This window comes from Oncorhynchus tshawytscha, linkage group LG13, assembly GCF_018296145.1.
Source record: "Oncorhynchus tshawytscha isolate Ot180627B linkage group LG13, Otsh_v2.0, whole genome shotgun sequence".
Classification (NCBI taxonomy): Eukaryota; Metazoa; Chordata; class Actinopteri; order Salmoniformes; family Salmonidae; genus Oncorhynchus; species Oncorhynchus tshawytscha.
In genome coordinates this window covers 9,117,942-9,135,772 of record NC_056441.1, presented here as the reverse complement: position 1 = coordinate 9,135,772, position 17,831 = coordinate 9,117,942, and the positions used below count along the sequence as shown (strand labels likewise).

Here is a 17,831-nt window from a genome sequence, read left to right as displayed (position 1 = left end):
GCTTTATTTTTTTCTATTGTGTTATTGACTGTACGCTTGTTTATTCCATGTGTAACTCTTGTGTTGTTGTTTGTGTCGCACTGCTTTACTTTATCTTGGCCAGGTCGCAGTTGTAAATGAGAACTTGTTCTCAACTAGCTTACCTGGTTAAATAATGGTGAAAATAAAAAAAGTCTGTGTGTGTGTGTGTGTGTATTCTGCTGAGTATACTGGGAAAATGTGTCTCTAAGTCAGTGAGTGTGTGTGTATTAAAACCCCTCCTAACCTGTATGTCTTATGCAGCTCCATGACTTTCTTCTCTAGCTCCTTGGTTTGTCCCGGGGCCAGCCTCAGGTCCTTGGCGTAGTCTGGTGCGTGTGTCTCTGGGTCGTACTCCCCCAGCTCTGACTGCAGTGCGTAGGAACCCAGAAGGGCCAGCGTGACAAAGGAGCAGGGTAGACGGCCCCCCAGGATGTCCTTACGCAGCTGGAGACACAGGTAGTACCTGGCCATGCGAAGATAAAAATAAAAGGTTGTGGCTAAGTCGTTTTCAAAACAAGGTCCACTGACAATCAAGAAAACTGTAGATGAAATGACTCTTGGTAGGACAATGGACGTTTTTTTTTCTTTAAAGAAACAAGTTTGTGTTATTAACAATAAAATATGTTTAACAAAAATATAAACGCAACATGCAAACATTTAAATGATTTTACTGAGCTACAGTTCATATGACGAAATCAATCAATTGAAATGTACATTCATTAGGACCTAATCAATGGATTTCACATGACTGGGAAAACAGACATGCATCTGTTGGTCACAGATACCTTTAAAAAATGGGCCTCACACTGGGCCTCAGGAATTCTTCACAGTATTTTTTTGTGCATTTAAATTGCTATTATATTAGGTTATAGTGTTAATTTTTATAATTTTTTATTTTATTTTATTTGGTAAATATTTTCTTAACTCTTCTTGAACTGTACTGCCTTTCATTGTGCCCAGCACAAGGTGCACCTGTGTAACGATCATACTGTTTAATCAGATTCTTGATATGCCACACCTGTCAGGTAGATGGATTATCTTGACAAAGGATACATTCTCACTAACAGGGATGTAATTATATATTTTTTAATTTAACCTTTATTTCACTAGGCAAGTCAGTTAATAACCAATTCTTATTTACAATGACAGCCTACCCCCGGTCAAACCCGGACGACGCTTGACCAATTGTATGCCACCCTACGAGACTCCCAATCACTGACGGATGTGATAGATCCTGTAAACAAATTTGTGCACAAAATTTGAGATAAATACGATTTTTGTGATTATGGAATATTTCTGGGATCAACACCTTACATGTCGCATTTATATTTTTGTTCAGTATATATTTGCTACAGTTGTCCTACCAAGAATACCTGACGTACACAAACACAGTTAGGGGTCAGCGTGAGGTCACAGACCACAGGGCTTCCAGGAAGCAGCAGCAGAAAGATAATGCATCCCAAATGGCACCCTACTCCCTATTTCCCATAGGGCTATGATCAGAGGTAGTGCACTATATAGGAGATAGGGTGCCATATGGGACACCGGCACAGGCAGTACACCCAGTGTGATGCTGTTAATTAGGCTTAAGCCGGGTTGTTTATGTAATCATGGATGGGGTGGAGGTGAGTGGGAGGCAGGATGCAGGATGAAATGACTGCAATTAGATTCATGAACTCAACTGGCAGGTGAGGATTAGAGGGACAGTGATTGAAAGGGGGGGTGAAGAGAGACAGAGGGAGACAGAGAGATTGGGGCAATGATAAACAACCCAGCAAACCGGCAACTTTCCCAGAACATTAGCTAACATTCCATGAAGTTCTAGTTCGGGTTATATCTAACATCCCCAAATAATGTTTATGATTTTTTTTTTAAAGGGTTTCTCCCAATTTTCTCATAATTTTTCTTTTTCAAATGAAATATCCTTGAAAAATATCCTCAACATTGTGTACAAAATCTGTAACAACCAACACAGAACATTCCCCCCCAAAATCTATAACAACCAACACAGAACATTCCCCCCAAAATGGATTCTGTGAAAGTTTAAACATTTCTTAGGTTGTGGCAAAAACTGAAAAAACACAGTCCTGTTGATGATTATGTTTGTATAAAACATTCACCTGGTGTTACAAGAACGTTCCCAGAACAAATTTCTTCTGTTCTTTTAAAGGTTCCCTAACATTGTGGGGGTATAACAAGAGGTAGGTTCCCAAAACACTAATACTGTCTGTCCAGCTGTGCAGCCATTAAGATTACGTTTGTATCAGGGTGCACAAAAAACTCCTTTGAACAAAAAACTCCATTTGCAAGAATGTTGATAGACCAGCCTTTCTGGAGTTCTTTAAAAAAAGGTCCCCAGAACATTTAATTAGGTTGTTGGAAAAGTGTGGATATTCATACAATGGTTAAGGTAGGTAGCGCAGGACATTCCCCTAACGTTGCAATAATATTTTTAAAATATTCACTAAGGTTGCACAAAACATTCCCACAATGTTGCATAATGTTCCACATTTTCCAAATTTTGTCCACAACATTCATAGCAAATAAATAATGTTACATTGATGTTGACACAATATACAGTCGTGGCCAAAAGTTTTGAGAATGACACAAATATTAATTTCCACAAAGTTTGCTGCTTCAGTGTCTTTGGATATTTTTGTCAGATGTTACTATGGAATACTGAAGTATAATTACAAGCATTTCATAAGTGTCAAAGGCTTTTATTGACAATTACATGAAGTTAATGCAAAGCGTCAATATTTGCAGTGTTGACCCTTCTTTTTCAAGACCTCTGCAATCTGCCCAGGCATGCTGTCAATTAACTTATGAGCCACACCCTGACTGATGGCAGCCCATTCTTGCATAATCAATGCTTGGAGTTTGTCAGAATTTGTGGGGTTTTGTTTGTCCACCCGCCTGTTGAGGATTGACCACAAGTTCTCAATGGGATTAAGGTCTGGCCCTGGACCCAAAACATCAATGTTATGTTCCCCGAGCCACTTAGTTATCACTTTTGCCTTATGGCAAGGTGCTCCATCATGCTGGAAAAGGCATTGTTCGTCACCAAACTGTTCCTGGATGGTCGGGAGAAGTTGCTCTCGGAGGATGTGTTGGTACCATTCTTTATTCATGGCTGTGTTCTTAGGCAAAAATGTGAGTGAGCCCACTCACTTGGCTGGGAAGCAACCCCACACATGAATGGTCTCAGGATGCTTTACTGTTGGCATGACAAAGTAGCGCTCACCTTGTCTTCTCCAGACATGCTTTTTTCCGGATGCCCCAAACAATCGGAAAGGGGATTCATCAGAGAAAATGACTTCACCCCAGTCCTCAGCAGTCCAATCCCTGTACCTTTTGCAGAATATCAGTCTGTACCTGATGTTTTTCCTGGAGAGAAGTGGCTTCTTTGCTGCTCTTCTTGACACCAGGTCATCCTCCAAAAGTCTTTGCCTCACTGTGCGTGCAGATGCACTCACACCTCCCTGCTGCCATTCCTGAGCAAGCTCAGTACTGGTGGTGCCCCGATCCCGCAGCTGAATCAACTTTAGGAGACGGTCCCGGTGCTTGCTGGACTTTCTTGGGCTCCCTGAAGCCTTCTTCACAACAATTGAACTGCTCTCCTTGAAGTTCTTGATGATCCGATAAATGGTTGATTTAGGTGCAATCTTACTGGCAGCAATATCCTTGCCTGTGAAGTCGTTTTTGTGCAAAGCAATGACGACTGCACGTGTTTCCTTGCAGGTAACCATGGATGACAGAGGAAGAACAATGATTCCAAGCACCACCCTCCTTTTGAAGCTTCCAGTCTGTTATTTGAACTCAATCTGCATGACAGAGTGATCTCCAGCCTTGTCCTTGTCAACACTCACACCTGTGTTAACGAGAGAATCACTGACATTATGTCAGCTGGTCCGGTTGTGGCAGGGCTGAAATGCAGTGGAAATGTTTTTTGGGGATTCAGTTCATTTGAATGGCAAAGAGAGACTTTGCAATTAATTGCAATTCATCTGTTCACTCTTCATAACATTCTGGAGTATATGCAAATTGCCATCATACAAATTGAGGCAGCAGACTTTATGAAAATTAATATTTGTGTCATTCTCAAAACTTTTGGCCAGTTCTTTGTGGCACGTGACCACACAACTGAACAGTAGTCCAGGTGCGACGAAACTAGGGCCTGTAGGAACTGCCATGTTGATAGTGCTGTTAAGAAGGTAGAGTAGAGCTTAATTATGGACAGACTTCTCCCCGTCTTAGCTACTGTTGTACTACTCCGAGCAGTTTAGTCATCTCAACTTGCTCAATTTCCACATTATTTATTACAAGATTTAGTTGAGGTTTAGGGTTTAGTGAATGACTTGTCCCAAATAAAATGCTTTTAGTTTTAGAAACATTTAAGACTAACTTATTCCTTGCCACCTACACTAAAACTAACTGCAGCTTTTTGTTAAGTGTTGCAGTCATTTTCAATCGCTGTGGTAGCTGACGTGTATAGTGTTGAGTCATCCGCATACATAGTAAAGCACTGGCTTTACATTGTCGTTAGTAAAAAAAAGTAAGGGGCGTAGACAGCTGCCCTGGGGAATTCCTGATTCTACCTGGATTATGACGGAGAGGCTTCCATTAAAGAACACCCTCTGTGTTCTGTTAGACAGGCAACTCTTTATCCACAGTATAACAGAGGGTGTAAAGCCATAACACATACATTTTTTTCCAGCAGCAGACTATGATCGATAATGTCAAAAGCCGCACTGAAGTCGAACAAAACAGTTCCCAATTGTCAATTTGTTTACTGTAAAATAGCACTGTATCTGGTCAAGCACAATTTTCTACAAAAGTTTACTAAGAGTTGGTAACAGGCTGATTGGTCGGCTATTTAAGCCAGTAAAGGGGGCTTTACTATTCTTAGGTAGCGGAATTACTTTTGCTTCGCTCCAGGCCTGAGGGCACACATTTTCTAGTAGGCTTAAATTGAAAATATGGCAAATAGGAGTGTCAATATCGTCCGCTATCATCCTCAGTAATTTTCCATTCAAGTTGTCAGACCCTGGTGGCTTGTCATTGTTGATAGACAACAACAAAAAATGTCACCTCTACCACATTCGCTTTACAGAATTCAAAATTACAATGCTTGTCTTTCCTAATTTGGTCAGATATACTTGGTACGTGTGGTGTCAGCGTTTGTTTCTGGCATGTCATGCCTAAGTTTGCTAATCTTTCTAATAAAAAAATAATTAAAGTAGTTGGCAATATAAGTTGGTTGTATGGCTCAGCTGTATGAGGTTGACTGCTGCGCCATACAGGTTGATGGCAGCACCGTACAGGTTACCGGCTGCGCCATACAGATTGATGGCTAAGCCGTACAGGTTGATGGCTGCGCCATACAGATTGATGGCTAAGCCGTACAGGTTGATGGCTGCACCATACAGATTGATGGCTAAGCCGTACAGGTTGATGGCTGCGACATACAGATTGATGGCTAAGCCGTACAGGTTGATGGCTAAGCCGTACAGATTGATGGCTAAGCCGTACAGGTTGATGGCTAAGCCGTACAGGTTGATGGCTAAGCCGTACAGGTTGATGGCTAAGCCATACAGGTTGATGGCAGCACCGTACAGGTTACCGGCTGCGCCATACAGGTTGATGGCTGCGTCATACAGGTTGACGGCTGCGCCGTACAGGTTGACGGCTGCGCCGTACAGGTTGACAGCTGCACCGTACAGATTGCAAAATAGTTGGGAAGAGATTTTTGATGTAGCGATTCCATGGCACATGGTTTATGAACTGATACACAAAATGACGCCGGATTCAAAACTTTAAATGTTTCAATTTAAATTATTATACAAAATTCTTGCAACCAATTGAATGCTATATATATATGGGGGATACAACCATCCCAGCTCTGCAGATTTTGCTGCGAAGAGACACAATCATTAGATCACTTGTTTTGGTACTGCCAATATGTAGCTTGTATTTGGTGGCAGGTTCAGGAATGGCTAAAGAATTGCAACATTTACCTGGAGCTAACTCCGCAAATAGCATTGCTGGGTGATTTGAAGAGTCATAGTCAATTGATCAATTATATAATAATACTCTTAGCAAAAATGTTTATATTTCATTTACAATCTGTAGAAACTATGAGAATAGAAAGATTCAGAACCTTTGTGAAACATCACAGCACAATTGATCGATGGGAGCATGCAATTGGCATGCCGACTGCATGAATGTCCACCAGAGCTGTTGCCAGAGAATTCAAAGTTAATTTCTCTACCATAAGCTGCCTCCAACGTCATTTTCTTCACATTTTTTTTATTATTATTTTTTTTACCTTTATTTAACTAGGCAAGTCAGTTAAGAAGAAATTCTTATTTACAATGACAGCCTAGGAACAGTGGGTTAACTGGTCTAGGAACAGTGAGTTAACTGGTCTAGGAACAGTGAGTTAACTGGCCTAGGAACAGTGGGTTAACTGGTCTAGGAACAGTGGGTTAACTGGTCTAGGAACAGTGGGTTAACTGGTCTAGGAACAGTGAGTTAACTGGTCTAGGAACAGTGAGTTAACTGGTCTAGGAACAGTGGGTTAACTGGTCTAGGAACAGTGAGTTAACTGGTCTAGGAACAGTGGGTTAACTGGTCTAGGAACAGTGGGTTAACTGGCCTAGGAACAGTGGGTTAACTGGTCTAGGAACAGTGGGATAACTGGTCTAGGAACAGTGGGATAACTGGTCTAGGAACAGTGGGTTAACTGGTCTAGGAACAGTGGGTTAACTGGTCTAGGAACAGTGGGTTAACTGGTCTAGGAACAGTGGGTTAACTGGTCTAGGAACAGTGGGTTAACTAATCTAGGAACAGTGAGTTAACTGGCCTAGGAACAGTGGGTTAACTGGTCTAGGAACAGTGAGTTAACTGCCTTGTTCAGGGGCAGAACAACAGATGTTTACCATGTCAGCTCTGTGATTTGATCTAGCAACCTTTCGGTTACTGGCCCAATGTTCTAACCACTAGGCTACCTGCCGCCCCTAGCGGGATTGTCTGAGCCCAGCCACCCAGACAGCTGATGAAACTGATGAGTATTTTGTGGGGAAAAACTCATTCTGATTGGCTGGGCCTGGCTCCCCAGTGTATGGACCTGGCTCCCAAATGGATGGGCCTATGCCCTCCCAGGCCCACCCATGGCTGCGCCCCTGCCCAGTCATGTGAAATCCATTGATTAGGGCATCATTTATTTATTTAAATTGACTGATTTGCTTATATGAACAGATAACTCAGTAAAATCGTTGAAATTGTTGCATGTTGTGTTTATATTTTTAAAATCAAGTATTGTTGTTCATTAGTTTACTCAAATTAGAGGATGGATGGTAAGGTTATGGGGAAATAATAAAGAAGGAATATATATTTTAAAAATCTATATTTAAAGTTTATATATTTAAATTAATATATTTACCCCCCCCAAAAAAATATATTGGGGATTGGAAAAGATCATTTGAAACGGGGCTCAATTTGGCAAATTGAAATTATTACATTGAACCTGAATTTTTTTTAAATATATTTATTATGTAGCATAATTTTTCAGAATGGGTTTGCCCTTACAATTCCCTTACTCTAAAATGGATTAAATATATTTTACACACAATACCCCATAATGACAAAGCAAAAAACGTTTTTTAGAAGTTTCTGCAAACCTATAAAAAAATACAAAACTGAAATATAACATTTACATAAGTATTCAGACTCTTTACTCAGTACTTTGTTGAAGCACCTTTGGCAGCAATTACATACTTCTTGGTTATGACGCTACAAGCTTGGCACACCTGGATTTGGAGAGTTTCTCGCATTCTTCACTGCAGATCCTCTCAAGCTCTGTCAGGTTGGATGTGGAGCATCGCTGCACAACTATTTTCAGGTTTCTCCAGAGATGTTCGATCGGGTTGAAGTCCGGGCTCTAGCTGCGCCACTCAAGGATATTTAGAGACTTGTCCCGAAGCCACTCCTGCGTTGTCTTGGCTGTGTGCTTAGGGTCGTTGTCCTGTTGGAAGGTGAACCTTCAACCCAGTCTGAGCACTCTGGAGCAGGTTTTCATCAAGGATCTCTCTTTACTTTGTGCCGTTCATCTTTCCCCTCGATCCTGACTAGTCTCCCAACGAAAAACATCCCCCCCAGCATGACGCTGCCACCACCATGCTTCACCTTAGGGATGATGCCATGTGTCTTCTGTATCACCTTCAAATGTGAATTGACATTCAAACTGGAGAGAAACATAATGGGGATGTATTCCAATGCGCTTTAAGGAGCTGTACATACTGAGAATGTTTTGGTAATAATAATAGTAGTCAAACTTAAATATAAAATGTTCTGAGGACCTCCAAGACAGGGTCATAGTTGTTTTCTGTATTGTTTAGTTTCCTTACAGAAATGTTCGTTTTCCTCTTTGTTAAGTGTTCTGATTTAAATAAATATCATGAACACGTACCACGCTGCGCTTTGGTCCAGTCATTTACAGGAAGAGGATCGTGACAGCAAGTTTTGTGCTTTGGGAACCTATCACTTGTAATGTACCCACACTGTTCCCACAACCTAATTCACTGTTCTGGGAACCTTTAAAGAACTCAGACAGGTTATTCTGTGACCATTCTTGCAACATCAAAGGACTGTTTTGTGTAGCCTGATACAAACACTATCTGAATGTCAGCATAACTGGACAGTTTTAGTGTTTTGGGAACCTCTTATCATATCCCCACAATGTTCCCAGAAACCTAATGAAACATTCTGATCATCTTTTAAAGAGCCGGTTAAATGTGTTCTAGGAACGTTTTTCTAGCATCAGGTGAATGTCTTATTCAAACATTCTATAATCATCAGCACGACTGGACAGCTTTTGTGTTATGAGAACATTTCCCGCAACCTAACAAATGTTCTGGGGACTTTCACAGAACCAATTTTGGTTTGCTGGGAATAGACAGAGAGCACACCTAGAAGAGAGAAACCAGACAGAGGAGCAGGTAGAGGTTTACCTGGTGATGTCTTCAGAAAGCTGGGCTGGGTCAGGAGGATAGAACTTCACATTGAAGGTGAAGTCATAATTGGTGCCTGAGGGAAAAATCTGGCATCAAAACACATTCAAATCATGGTAACATTTTCCTCTCGATAAAACATGCACAGCAATGTTTAAAAAACAAAAAACTTGGGTCATATTCAATAGGCACCAAACGGACTGTTAGGGACTAACATGAACTTGTCCAATAAGAAACCCTGATTTTCATTCCAAAACGTTTAGCTACGATGTGCACTAATGAATACCCCCCTGAGTAAATGAATGACGACGGTATTTTCGTCTCACCTGTACATGATTGTGCGTCTGCACAGATCTTGTCTAACTTTGCACCTACGTAGGTAGAGCAGAAAATGAAATGGGAGTGTCACGGTGAGGTGTACAGAGCAGTGTGCTTATTAGCCTTTCTCCATTCAGGGTACGTTTGAGGGGAAAAACTATCAAGCCAGCCAACTTTAGCCAGTTAACTGATGGTGCTTGACTTCCGTTGTGAGGTCAGAGCATTCCAGTGTGCGCTCTGATCGCTGCGAGAGAGAAACACTCTGAATGTACGAAAGGCCCAGGACACACTGACAGTCTGGAGCCGCCATTTTCCGAAAGCACCGCACCCACAGTAGAACTTCCATAAATTTAGCGAGAGGTTACAAGACAGGCCCCTATACACACACAATGAGAGCAGAGCAGAAGCTACGCATTCAACCCTCACCTTGAACCTGCCTGCGGATCTCCTTGGTGAAATCCATCCAGGTCTGTGGAGCAGAAGTAGGACAATCAGGGAAAAAAACAAGGACTCAAGACGCTGCACCTTTTTAAAACTGAACATCAAACACTGGGAGGAAACCAGGATACCTTGTCAGTTGTACAACACTGGGAGGAAACCAGGATACCTTGTCAGTTGTACAACACTGGGAGGAAACCAGGTTATCTAGTCAGTTGTACAACACTGGGAGGAAACCAGGATATCTAGTCAGTTGTACAACACTGGGAGGAAACCAGGATACCTAGTCAGTTGTACAACACTGGGAGGAAACCAGGATATCTAGTCACAACACTGGGAGGAAACCAGGATACCTTGTCAGTTGTACAACACTGGGAGGAAACCAGGATACCTAGTCAGTTGTACAACACTGGGAGGAAACCAGGATACCTAGTCAGTTGTACAACACTGGGAGGAAACCAGGATACCTAGTCAGTTGTACAACACTGGGAGGAAACTACCTTGGTTGTACAACACTGGGAGGAAACCAGGATACCTTGTCAGTTGTACAACACTGGGAGGAAACCAGGATACCTAGTCAGTTGTACAACACTGGGAGGAAACCAGGATACCTAGTCAGTTGTACAACACTGGGAGGAAACCAGGATACCTAGTCAGTTGTACAACACTGGGAGGAAACCAGGATACCTAGTCAGTTGTACAACACTGGGAGGAAACCAGGATACCTTGTCAGTTGTACAACACTGGGAGGAAACCAGGATACCTAGTCAGTTGTACAACACTGGGAGGAAAGAGGAAATACCTAGTCAGTTGTACAACTGAATGTCTTCAACTGAAATGTGTCTTCCGCATTTAACCCAACCCCTCTGAATCAGAGAGGTACGTTTATAATTTATCTGTTATTTTACCAGGTAAGTTGACTGAGAACACATTCTCATTTACAGCAACAACCTGGGGTTATAGTTACAGGAGGTGGATGAATGAGCCAATTGCAATTGGGGATAATTAGGTGACCATGGTGGTTTGAGGGCCAGATTGGGAATTTAGCTAGGACACCGGGGTTAACACCCCTACTCTTACGATAAGTGCCATGGGAGCTTTAATGACCTCATAGAGTCAGGGCACCCTACACAGGGCAGTGTCCCCATTCACTGGCCTGGGGCATTGGGATATTTTTTAGACCAGAGGAAAGAGTGCCTCCTACTGGCCCTCCAACACCACTTCCAGCAGCATCTGCTCTCCCATCCAGAGACTGACCAGGACCAACCCTGCTTAGCTTCAGAAGCAAGCCAGCAGTGGTATGCAGGGTGGTATGCTGCTGTCCATGTATCTTTGTGGGAATGGACAGGTACAGGTGTGATCACACCAGTAATATTAGTATGTTTAGTAACAGACAGACATTAGTTAAAGTGCAGAACATTGTCTCAGAGCTACTGACCTTCATGGAGGGCGACTCCCAGATGGCCAGGCCGTAGTAGTCTCTCTCCAGCAGGTTGAGGTGGTCACACACCTTGGTGAACAGCTCCACACCTTTGGCATGTTTCTGCAGGCAGGAGAGATATTTCACAGAGAGCCATAATAAACCAGTCTGTGTGATAGGCATGTTTTCTAAAGGCCAGACACACACACAGGGAGAAGAAATAGCTATAGACACACACAAAAAGCCAGTAATTAACTGTGTGAGACATATGTGTCCCAAATGGCATCCTATTCCCTATATAGCGCACTACTTTTGACCAGGTCCTATGTCCTAGGGAATAGGGTGTCAATTGGGACGTATCCATTAAATGTAGGTTCCTAATGCAGTAGAACATGAATTAGGAGAGAGGAAGCTCAGGGACCTTACTGTAGCATACTGTTAGTTAGGCTGCTGCTGACCAATGACAAAAACATTTTCAGAGTAGTGGTGGAGGGTCGTTTTATTCAATACTGGATGTATCCCTAGCCTAGAGATCCCAGGGATGGTTGTGCTGTCTTGCCAAATCATATGGAAATGTCATGCCAAACAGCCCTGTCAACCAGCCAAGTCAACCAGCCCTGTCAACCAGCCCTGTCAACCAGCCCTGTCAACCAGCCAAGTCAACCAGCCAAGTCAACCAGCCCTGTCAACCAGCCAAGTCAACCAGCCCTGTCAAACAGCCAAGTCAACCAGCCAAGTCAACCAGCCCTGTCAACCAGCCCTGTCAACCAGCCCTGTCAACCAGCCCTGTCAACCAGCCCTGTCAACCAGCCAAGTCAACCAGCCAAGTCAACCAGCCCTGTCAACCAGCCAAGTCAACCAGCCAAGTCAACCAGCCAAGTCAACCAGCCCTGTCAACCAGCCAAGTCAACCAGCCCTGTCAGCCAGCTCTGTCAAACAGCCAAGTCAACTAGCCAAGTCAAACAGCCCTGTCAACCAGCCCTGTCAAACAGCCCTGTCAAACAGCCCTGTCAAACAGCCCTGTCAAACAGCCCTGTCAACCAGCCAAGTCAACCAGCCATGCCAACCAGCCATGCCAACCAGCCAAGTCAAACAGCCCTGTCAACCAGCCAAGTCAAACAGCCCTGTCGACCAGCCAAGTCAACCAGCCCTGTCAACTAGCCAAGTCAAACAGCCCTGTCAAACAGCCATGCCAACCAGCCAAGTCAAACAGCCAAGTCAACCAGCCCTGTCAACCAGCCCTGCCAAACAGCCCTGTCAACCAGCCATGCCAACCAGCCATGCCAACCAGCCAAGTCAAACAGCCCTGTCAACCAGCCAAGTCAACCAGCCCTGTCAACTAGCCAAGTCAAACAGCCCTGTCAACCAGCCATGCCAACCAGCCATGCCAACCAGCCAAGTCAAACAGCCCTGTCGACCAGCCAAGTCAACCAGCCCTGTCAACTAGCCAAGTCAAACAGCCCTGTCAACCAGCCATGCCAACCAGCCAAGTCAAACAGCCAAGTCAACCAGCCCTGTCAACCAGCCCTGTCAAACAGCCAAGTCAACTAGCCAAGTCAAACAGCCCTGTCAACCAGCCCTGTCAAACAGCCCTGTCAAACAGCCCTGTCAACCAGCCATGCCAACCAGCCATGCCAACCAGCCCTATCAACCAGCCATGCCAACCAGCCATGCCAACCAGCCCTGTCAACCAGCCAAGTCAAACAGCCCTGTCAACCAGCCAAGTCAACCAGCCCTGTCAAACAGCCCTGCCAACCAGCCCCGTCAAACAGCCCTGCCAACCAGCCCTGTCAACCAGCCCTGTCAACCAGCCAAGTCAACCAGATATGCCAACCAGATAAGTCAACCAGCCCTGTCAACCAGCCCTGTCAACCAGCCCTGTCAAACATGACGATTCCATGAGATGTCTAGACAGCACAAACCATCCTGGATCTCCCAGGCTATGTATCCCAGGTGTCCAACTAGAATAAAGGAATGATTTGGTAATATTGGGACTTACCTCCAGCTCACACTCAAACAGAGTGTCGTCCAGCAGTGTAACTTTAATCTGCATGATCCTGGGTCGACGGGGAGGCTTAGGAGGTTGAGCGTCTTCCTCTGTTGTCTTCTCTACTCCCTCTTTCTCTCCTTCTCCCTCAGGCTCCTCCTCCTCTTTCTCCTTCCCCTGGGCACTGTCCTCTTCTCTTTTCTCCTTATCCGTCTCTCCCCCCTCTTCCTCAGAGTCTTTCTCGGGGTCTTCCTTCTGGTCTACCTGGACAAGCTGGAGGAAAAAGACACGAGACACATTTTAAACACAATCAATGTTATATTTATATCCAAAAACGCATACATTGACACATGACAAAAACATCCTTGCTTATAAATACACAGAACAAACAGCTAATCTTGACAAAGGACACAGACATGATATTGATGAGCCACTGTAGTCTACATCTATATATTGGTAAACTGGTCTATACCTGCAGTGAACACGTTACAACCACACGCCTGGAGGCGTTGACAAATCCTCAGCTCAAACACACACAAGTTAATAGTCAACCGCTCTGGTTCTGCATCTCTACACTTCACTACAGGTGAACTAAACAAAGGCTTTGTCACACACGTACACACGTACACACGTACACACGTACACACGTACACATGTACACACGTACACACACACACACACACACACGTCAATGAATAACTGAAGCATCACTACAGCAAAAAGTAAAGTAAATGACTGTAGACACCGATGGAAGGAGTAAAGGTCTTAAAAGTACTGCTGTTCAGGGAGAGGAAGGGAACTAGTGGAACTGGGACCAGCCAGCCAGCTAGCCAGTTAGCCAGCCAGTTAGCCAGCCAGTTAGCCAGCCAGTTAGCCAGTCAGTTAGCCAGCCAGTTAGCCAACCAGTTAGCCAGTCAGTTAGCCAGCCAGTCAGACAGCCAGTTAGCCAGCCAGTTAGCCAGCCAGCCAGCTAGCCAGTTAGCCAGTCAGTTAGCCAGCCAGTCAGCCAGCCAGTTAGCCAGCCAGTTAGCCAGCCAGTTAGCCAGTCAGTTAGCCAGCCAGTCAGCCAGCCAGTTAGCCAGCCAGTTAGCCAGGCAGTCAGCCAGCCAGTTAGCCAGCCAGTTAGCCAGTCAGTTAGCCAGCCAGTCAGCCAGCCAGTTAGCCAGCCAGTCATCCAGCCAGTCAGCCAGTTAGCCAGTCAGTTAGCCAGCCAGTCAGCCAGCCAGTTAGCCAGCCAGTCATCCAGCCAGTCAGCCAGTCAGTTAGCCAGTTAGCCAGTCAGCCAGCCAGTTAGCCAGTCAGCCAGCCAGCCAGGCAGCCAGGTCAGGGGGCACTGTTCTTAGGTTACTCCCTGAAACCCTGGCTGTGTCCCAAATGGCTCCCTATTACCTATATAGTGCATTACTTTTGACCAGGGCCAATAGAGCTCTGGTCAAAAGTAGTGCACTATGTAGAGGATAGGGAGTCATTTGGCATGTACAATAGAGGATATGGAGTCATTTGGCATGTACAATAGAGGATATGGAGTCATTTGGCATGTACAATAGAGGATATGGAGTCATTTGGCATGTACAATAGAGGATATGGAGTCATTTGGCATGTACAATAGAGGATATGGAGTCATTTGGCATGTACAATAGAGGATATGGAGTCATTTGGCAAGTACAATAGAGGATATGAGGTCATTTGGCATGTACAATAGAGGATATGGAGTCATTTGGCATGTACAATAGAGGATATGGAGTCAGTTGGCATGTACAATAGAGGATATGGAGTCATTTGGCATGTACAATAGAGGATATGTGGTCATTTGACATGTACAATAGAGGATATGGAGTCATTTGGCATGTACAATAGAGGATATGAGGTCATTTGGCATGTATAATAGAGGATATGAGGTCATTTGGCATGTACAATAGAGGATATGAGGTCATTTGGCATGTACAATAGAGGATATGAGGTCATTTGGCATGTACAATAGAGGATATGAGGTCATTTGGCATGTACAATAGAGGATATGAGGTCATTTGGCATGTACAATAGAGGATATGAGGTCATTTGGCATGTACAATAGAGGATATGGAGTCATTTGAGATGTACAATAGAGGATATGGAGTCATTAGAGATGCAACCCCTGACTCTCTGAAGAGCAGTCGACTGGAGCCTCGCTACTCTAAACGAGTCCCTTATCAAAGGCATGACCTCAGAGAGAGAGACAGAGAGACAGAGAGAGAGACTGAGAGACAGAGAGAGAGACAGAGAGACAGAGAGAGAGAGAGACATAGAGAGAGAGAGAGACAGAGAGAGAGAGAGAGAGAGACAGAGAGACAGAGAGAGAGACAGAGAGAGAGACAGAGAGAGAGAGAGAGAGAGCACGAGAGAGAGAGCTAGAGAGAGAGAGAGAGCGAGAGAGCGAGAGAGCGAGAGAGAGAGCTAGAGCGAGAGAGAGAGAGCGAGAGAGCGAGAGAGAGAGAGAGAGAGCGAGAGAGCGAGAGAGAGAGCGAGAGAGAGAGCTAGAGAGAGAGCTAGAGAGAGAGCTAGAGAGAGAGCTAGAGAGAAAGCTAGAGAGAGAGCTAGAGAGAGTGAGACAGAGAGCGAGAGAGCGAGAGAGCGAGAGAGCGACAGAGAGTTCACAAACACAAACACACACTACAGAGCCCCAGGACAGCAGCACAATTAGACCCAACCAAATCATGAGAAAACAAAAAGATAACTACTTAACACATTGGAAAGAATTAACAAAAAAACAGAGCAAACTAGAATGCTATTTGGCCCTACACAGAGAGTACACAGCGGCAGAATACCTGACCACTGTGACTGACCCAAAATTAAGGAAAGCCTTGACTATGTACAGACTCAGTGAGCATAGCCTTGCTATTGAGAAAGGCCGCCGTAGGCAGACATGGCTCTCAAGAGAAGACAGGCTATGTGCTCACTGCCCACAAAATGAGGTGGAAACTGAGCTGCACTTCCTAACCTCCTGCCCAATGTATGACCATATTAGAGAGACATATTTCCCTCAGATTACACAGATCCACAAAGAATTCGAAAACAAATCCAATTTTGATAAACTCCCATATCTACTGGGTGAAATTCCACAGTGTGCCATCACAGCAGCAAGATTTGTGACCTGTTGCCACGAGAAAAGGGCAACCAGTGAAGAACAAACACCATTGTAAATACAACCCATATTTATGCTTATTTATTTTATCTTGTGTCCTTTAGCCATTTGTACATTGTTAGAACACTGTATATATATATATAATATGACATTTGTAATGTCTTTACTGTTTTGAAACTTCTGTATGTGTAATGTTTACTGTTAATTTTTGTTGTTTTTCACTTTATATATTCACTTTGTATGTTGTCTACCTCACTTGCTTTGGCAATGTTAACACATGTTTCCCATGCCAATAAAGCCCTTGAATTGAATTGAATTGAGAGAGAGAGAGACAGAGAGAGAGTGCGAGAGAGAGCGAGAGAGTGCGAGAGAGAGAGTATGTGTAATGTTTACTGTTAATTTTTATTGTTTTTCACTTTATATATTCACTTTATATATTATCTACCTCACTTGCTTTGGCAATGTTAACACATGTTTCCCATGCCAATAAAGCCCTTGAATTGAATTGAATTGAATTGAGAGAGAGAGTGAGACAGAGAGAGAGAGACAGAGAGAGAGAGAGAGAGAGAGAGAGAGAGGACACTTAGACCCAATGAGGAGAGCCCTTAAGTATCACTGTTTTAGTTTAGTCTACTGTAGTCTGTAACCCTCCACTGAATGCTTCCCTTACTGTTTATTATATAGAGTAATACAATGCATTTTGTATCTTGTTTTTGTATCTTGTGCCCAAAATGTGCTCCCACACTATGTACTTACACAGTATCCAATGGAAGGCTTTTCTCAAGATCCAGCACATTAGTCCTAAACACCATAACATCCATGACACATTCATGCACTTCGTACTCACTTCAAATTGCAGTTTGAGGAGTACTGTAATCCGACAAAAAAACACTTCACAGTACTTAACAGTACTAATCTTCACAGACGCTGATGTTCTTCAGGAAAAGACTCAAATCACCACTTTGACACTGACTCTTATTAATGAATTATTGCAGGACACACACACACACACACACACACACACACACACACACACACACACACACACACACACACACACACACACACACACACACACACACACACACACACACACACACACACACACACAGCTACGTACTACAGTGTGGTGGTTAGGATAGGATCTCACCTGCGCCTCGTTGCTGCTGAGCGAGTGCAGGTCAAGGTTCTGATCACCCTCGATCTTGAGCTCTGGCTCACAGTCAGCGATGGGCGCCTTGGGCTCTTCCCCGTCCCCTCCTTTCTCCCCCTTCTCTCCCCCGTCCTCCTCGCACTGGGAACGCCTCTTCAGGAAGGAGGAGAAGAGGCGCGAGAGGCCGCGGCCGGCTGAGGTGCGCCGACGGGGTCTCAGCTGCACCTCCTCCTGGGGAGAGGAGTACGAGGGCGAGCCAGTGCTCTGGGGCGAGGTGGCGGGGCTAGTGGCGGCCTGGGACTCAGAGGGTCCGTGGTCAGGAGGCGTGGCCTGATGCTGCTCCGCCTCCTGCTGGCTGGGCT

The 17,831-nt window shown here is 44.4% G+C and overlaps 1 protein-coding gene across 7 annotated transcripts in view; it reads right to left on the bottom strand.

The window, feature by feature from the left end:
• Positions 1-17,831, bottom strand: part of LOC112265785 (protein 4.1-like) — a 164,155-nt gene that overhangs the window by 67,816 nt on the left and 78,508 nt on the right. For 5 of the 7 annotated variants that reach the window (XM_042295133.1, XM_042295134.1, XM_042295132.1 and 2 more), the window contains exons 2-8: positions 17,467-17,831; positions 13,208-13,468; positions 11,227-11,331; positions 9,777-9,819; positions 9,359-9,403; positions 9,033-9,108; positions 266-484 (exon numbers count right to left, since the gene is read on the bottom strand). The exon at positions 17,467-17,831 is cut by the window's right edge and continues 48 nt beyond it. In XM_042295133.1, coding sequence (XP_042151067.1) covers positions 266-484; positions 9,033-9,108; positions 9,359-9,403; positions 9,777-9,819; positions 11,227-11,331; positions 13,208-13,468; positions 17,467-17,831 — 1,114 coding nt within the window. The remainder of the gene's footprint in view (positions 1-265; positions 485-9,032; positions 9,109-9,358; positions 9,404-9,776; positions 9,820-11,226; positions 11,332-13,207; positions 13,469-17,466) is intronic. The other 2 variants (XM_042295135.1, XM_042295138.1) reach the window with 1 other exon arrangement.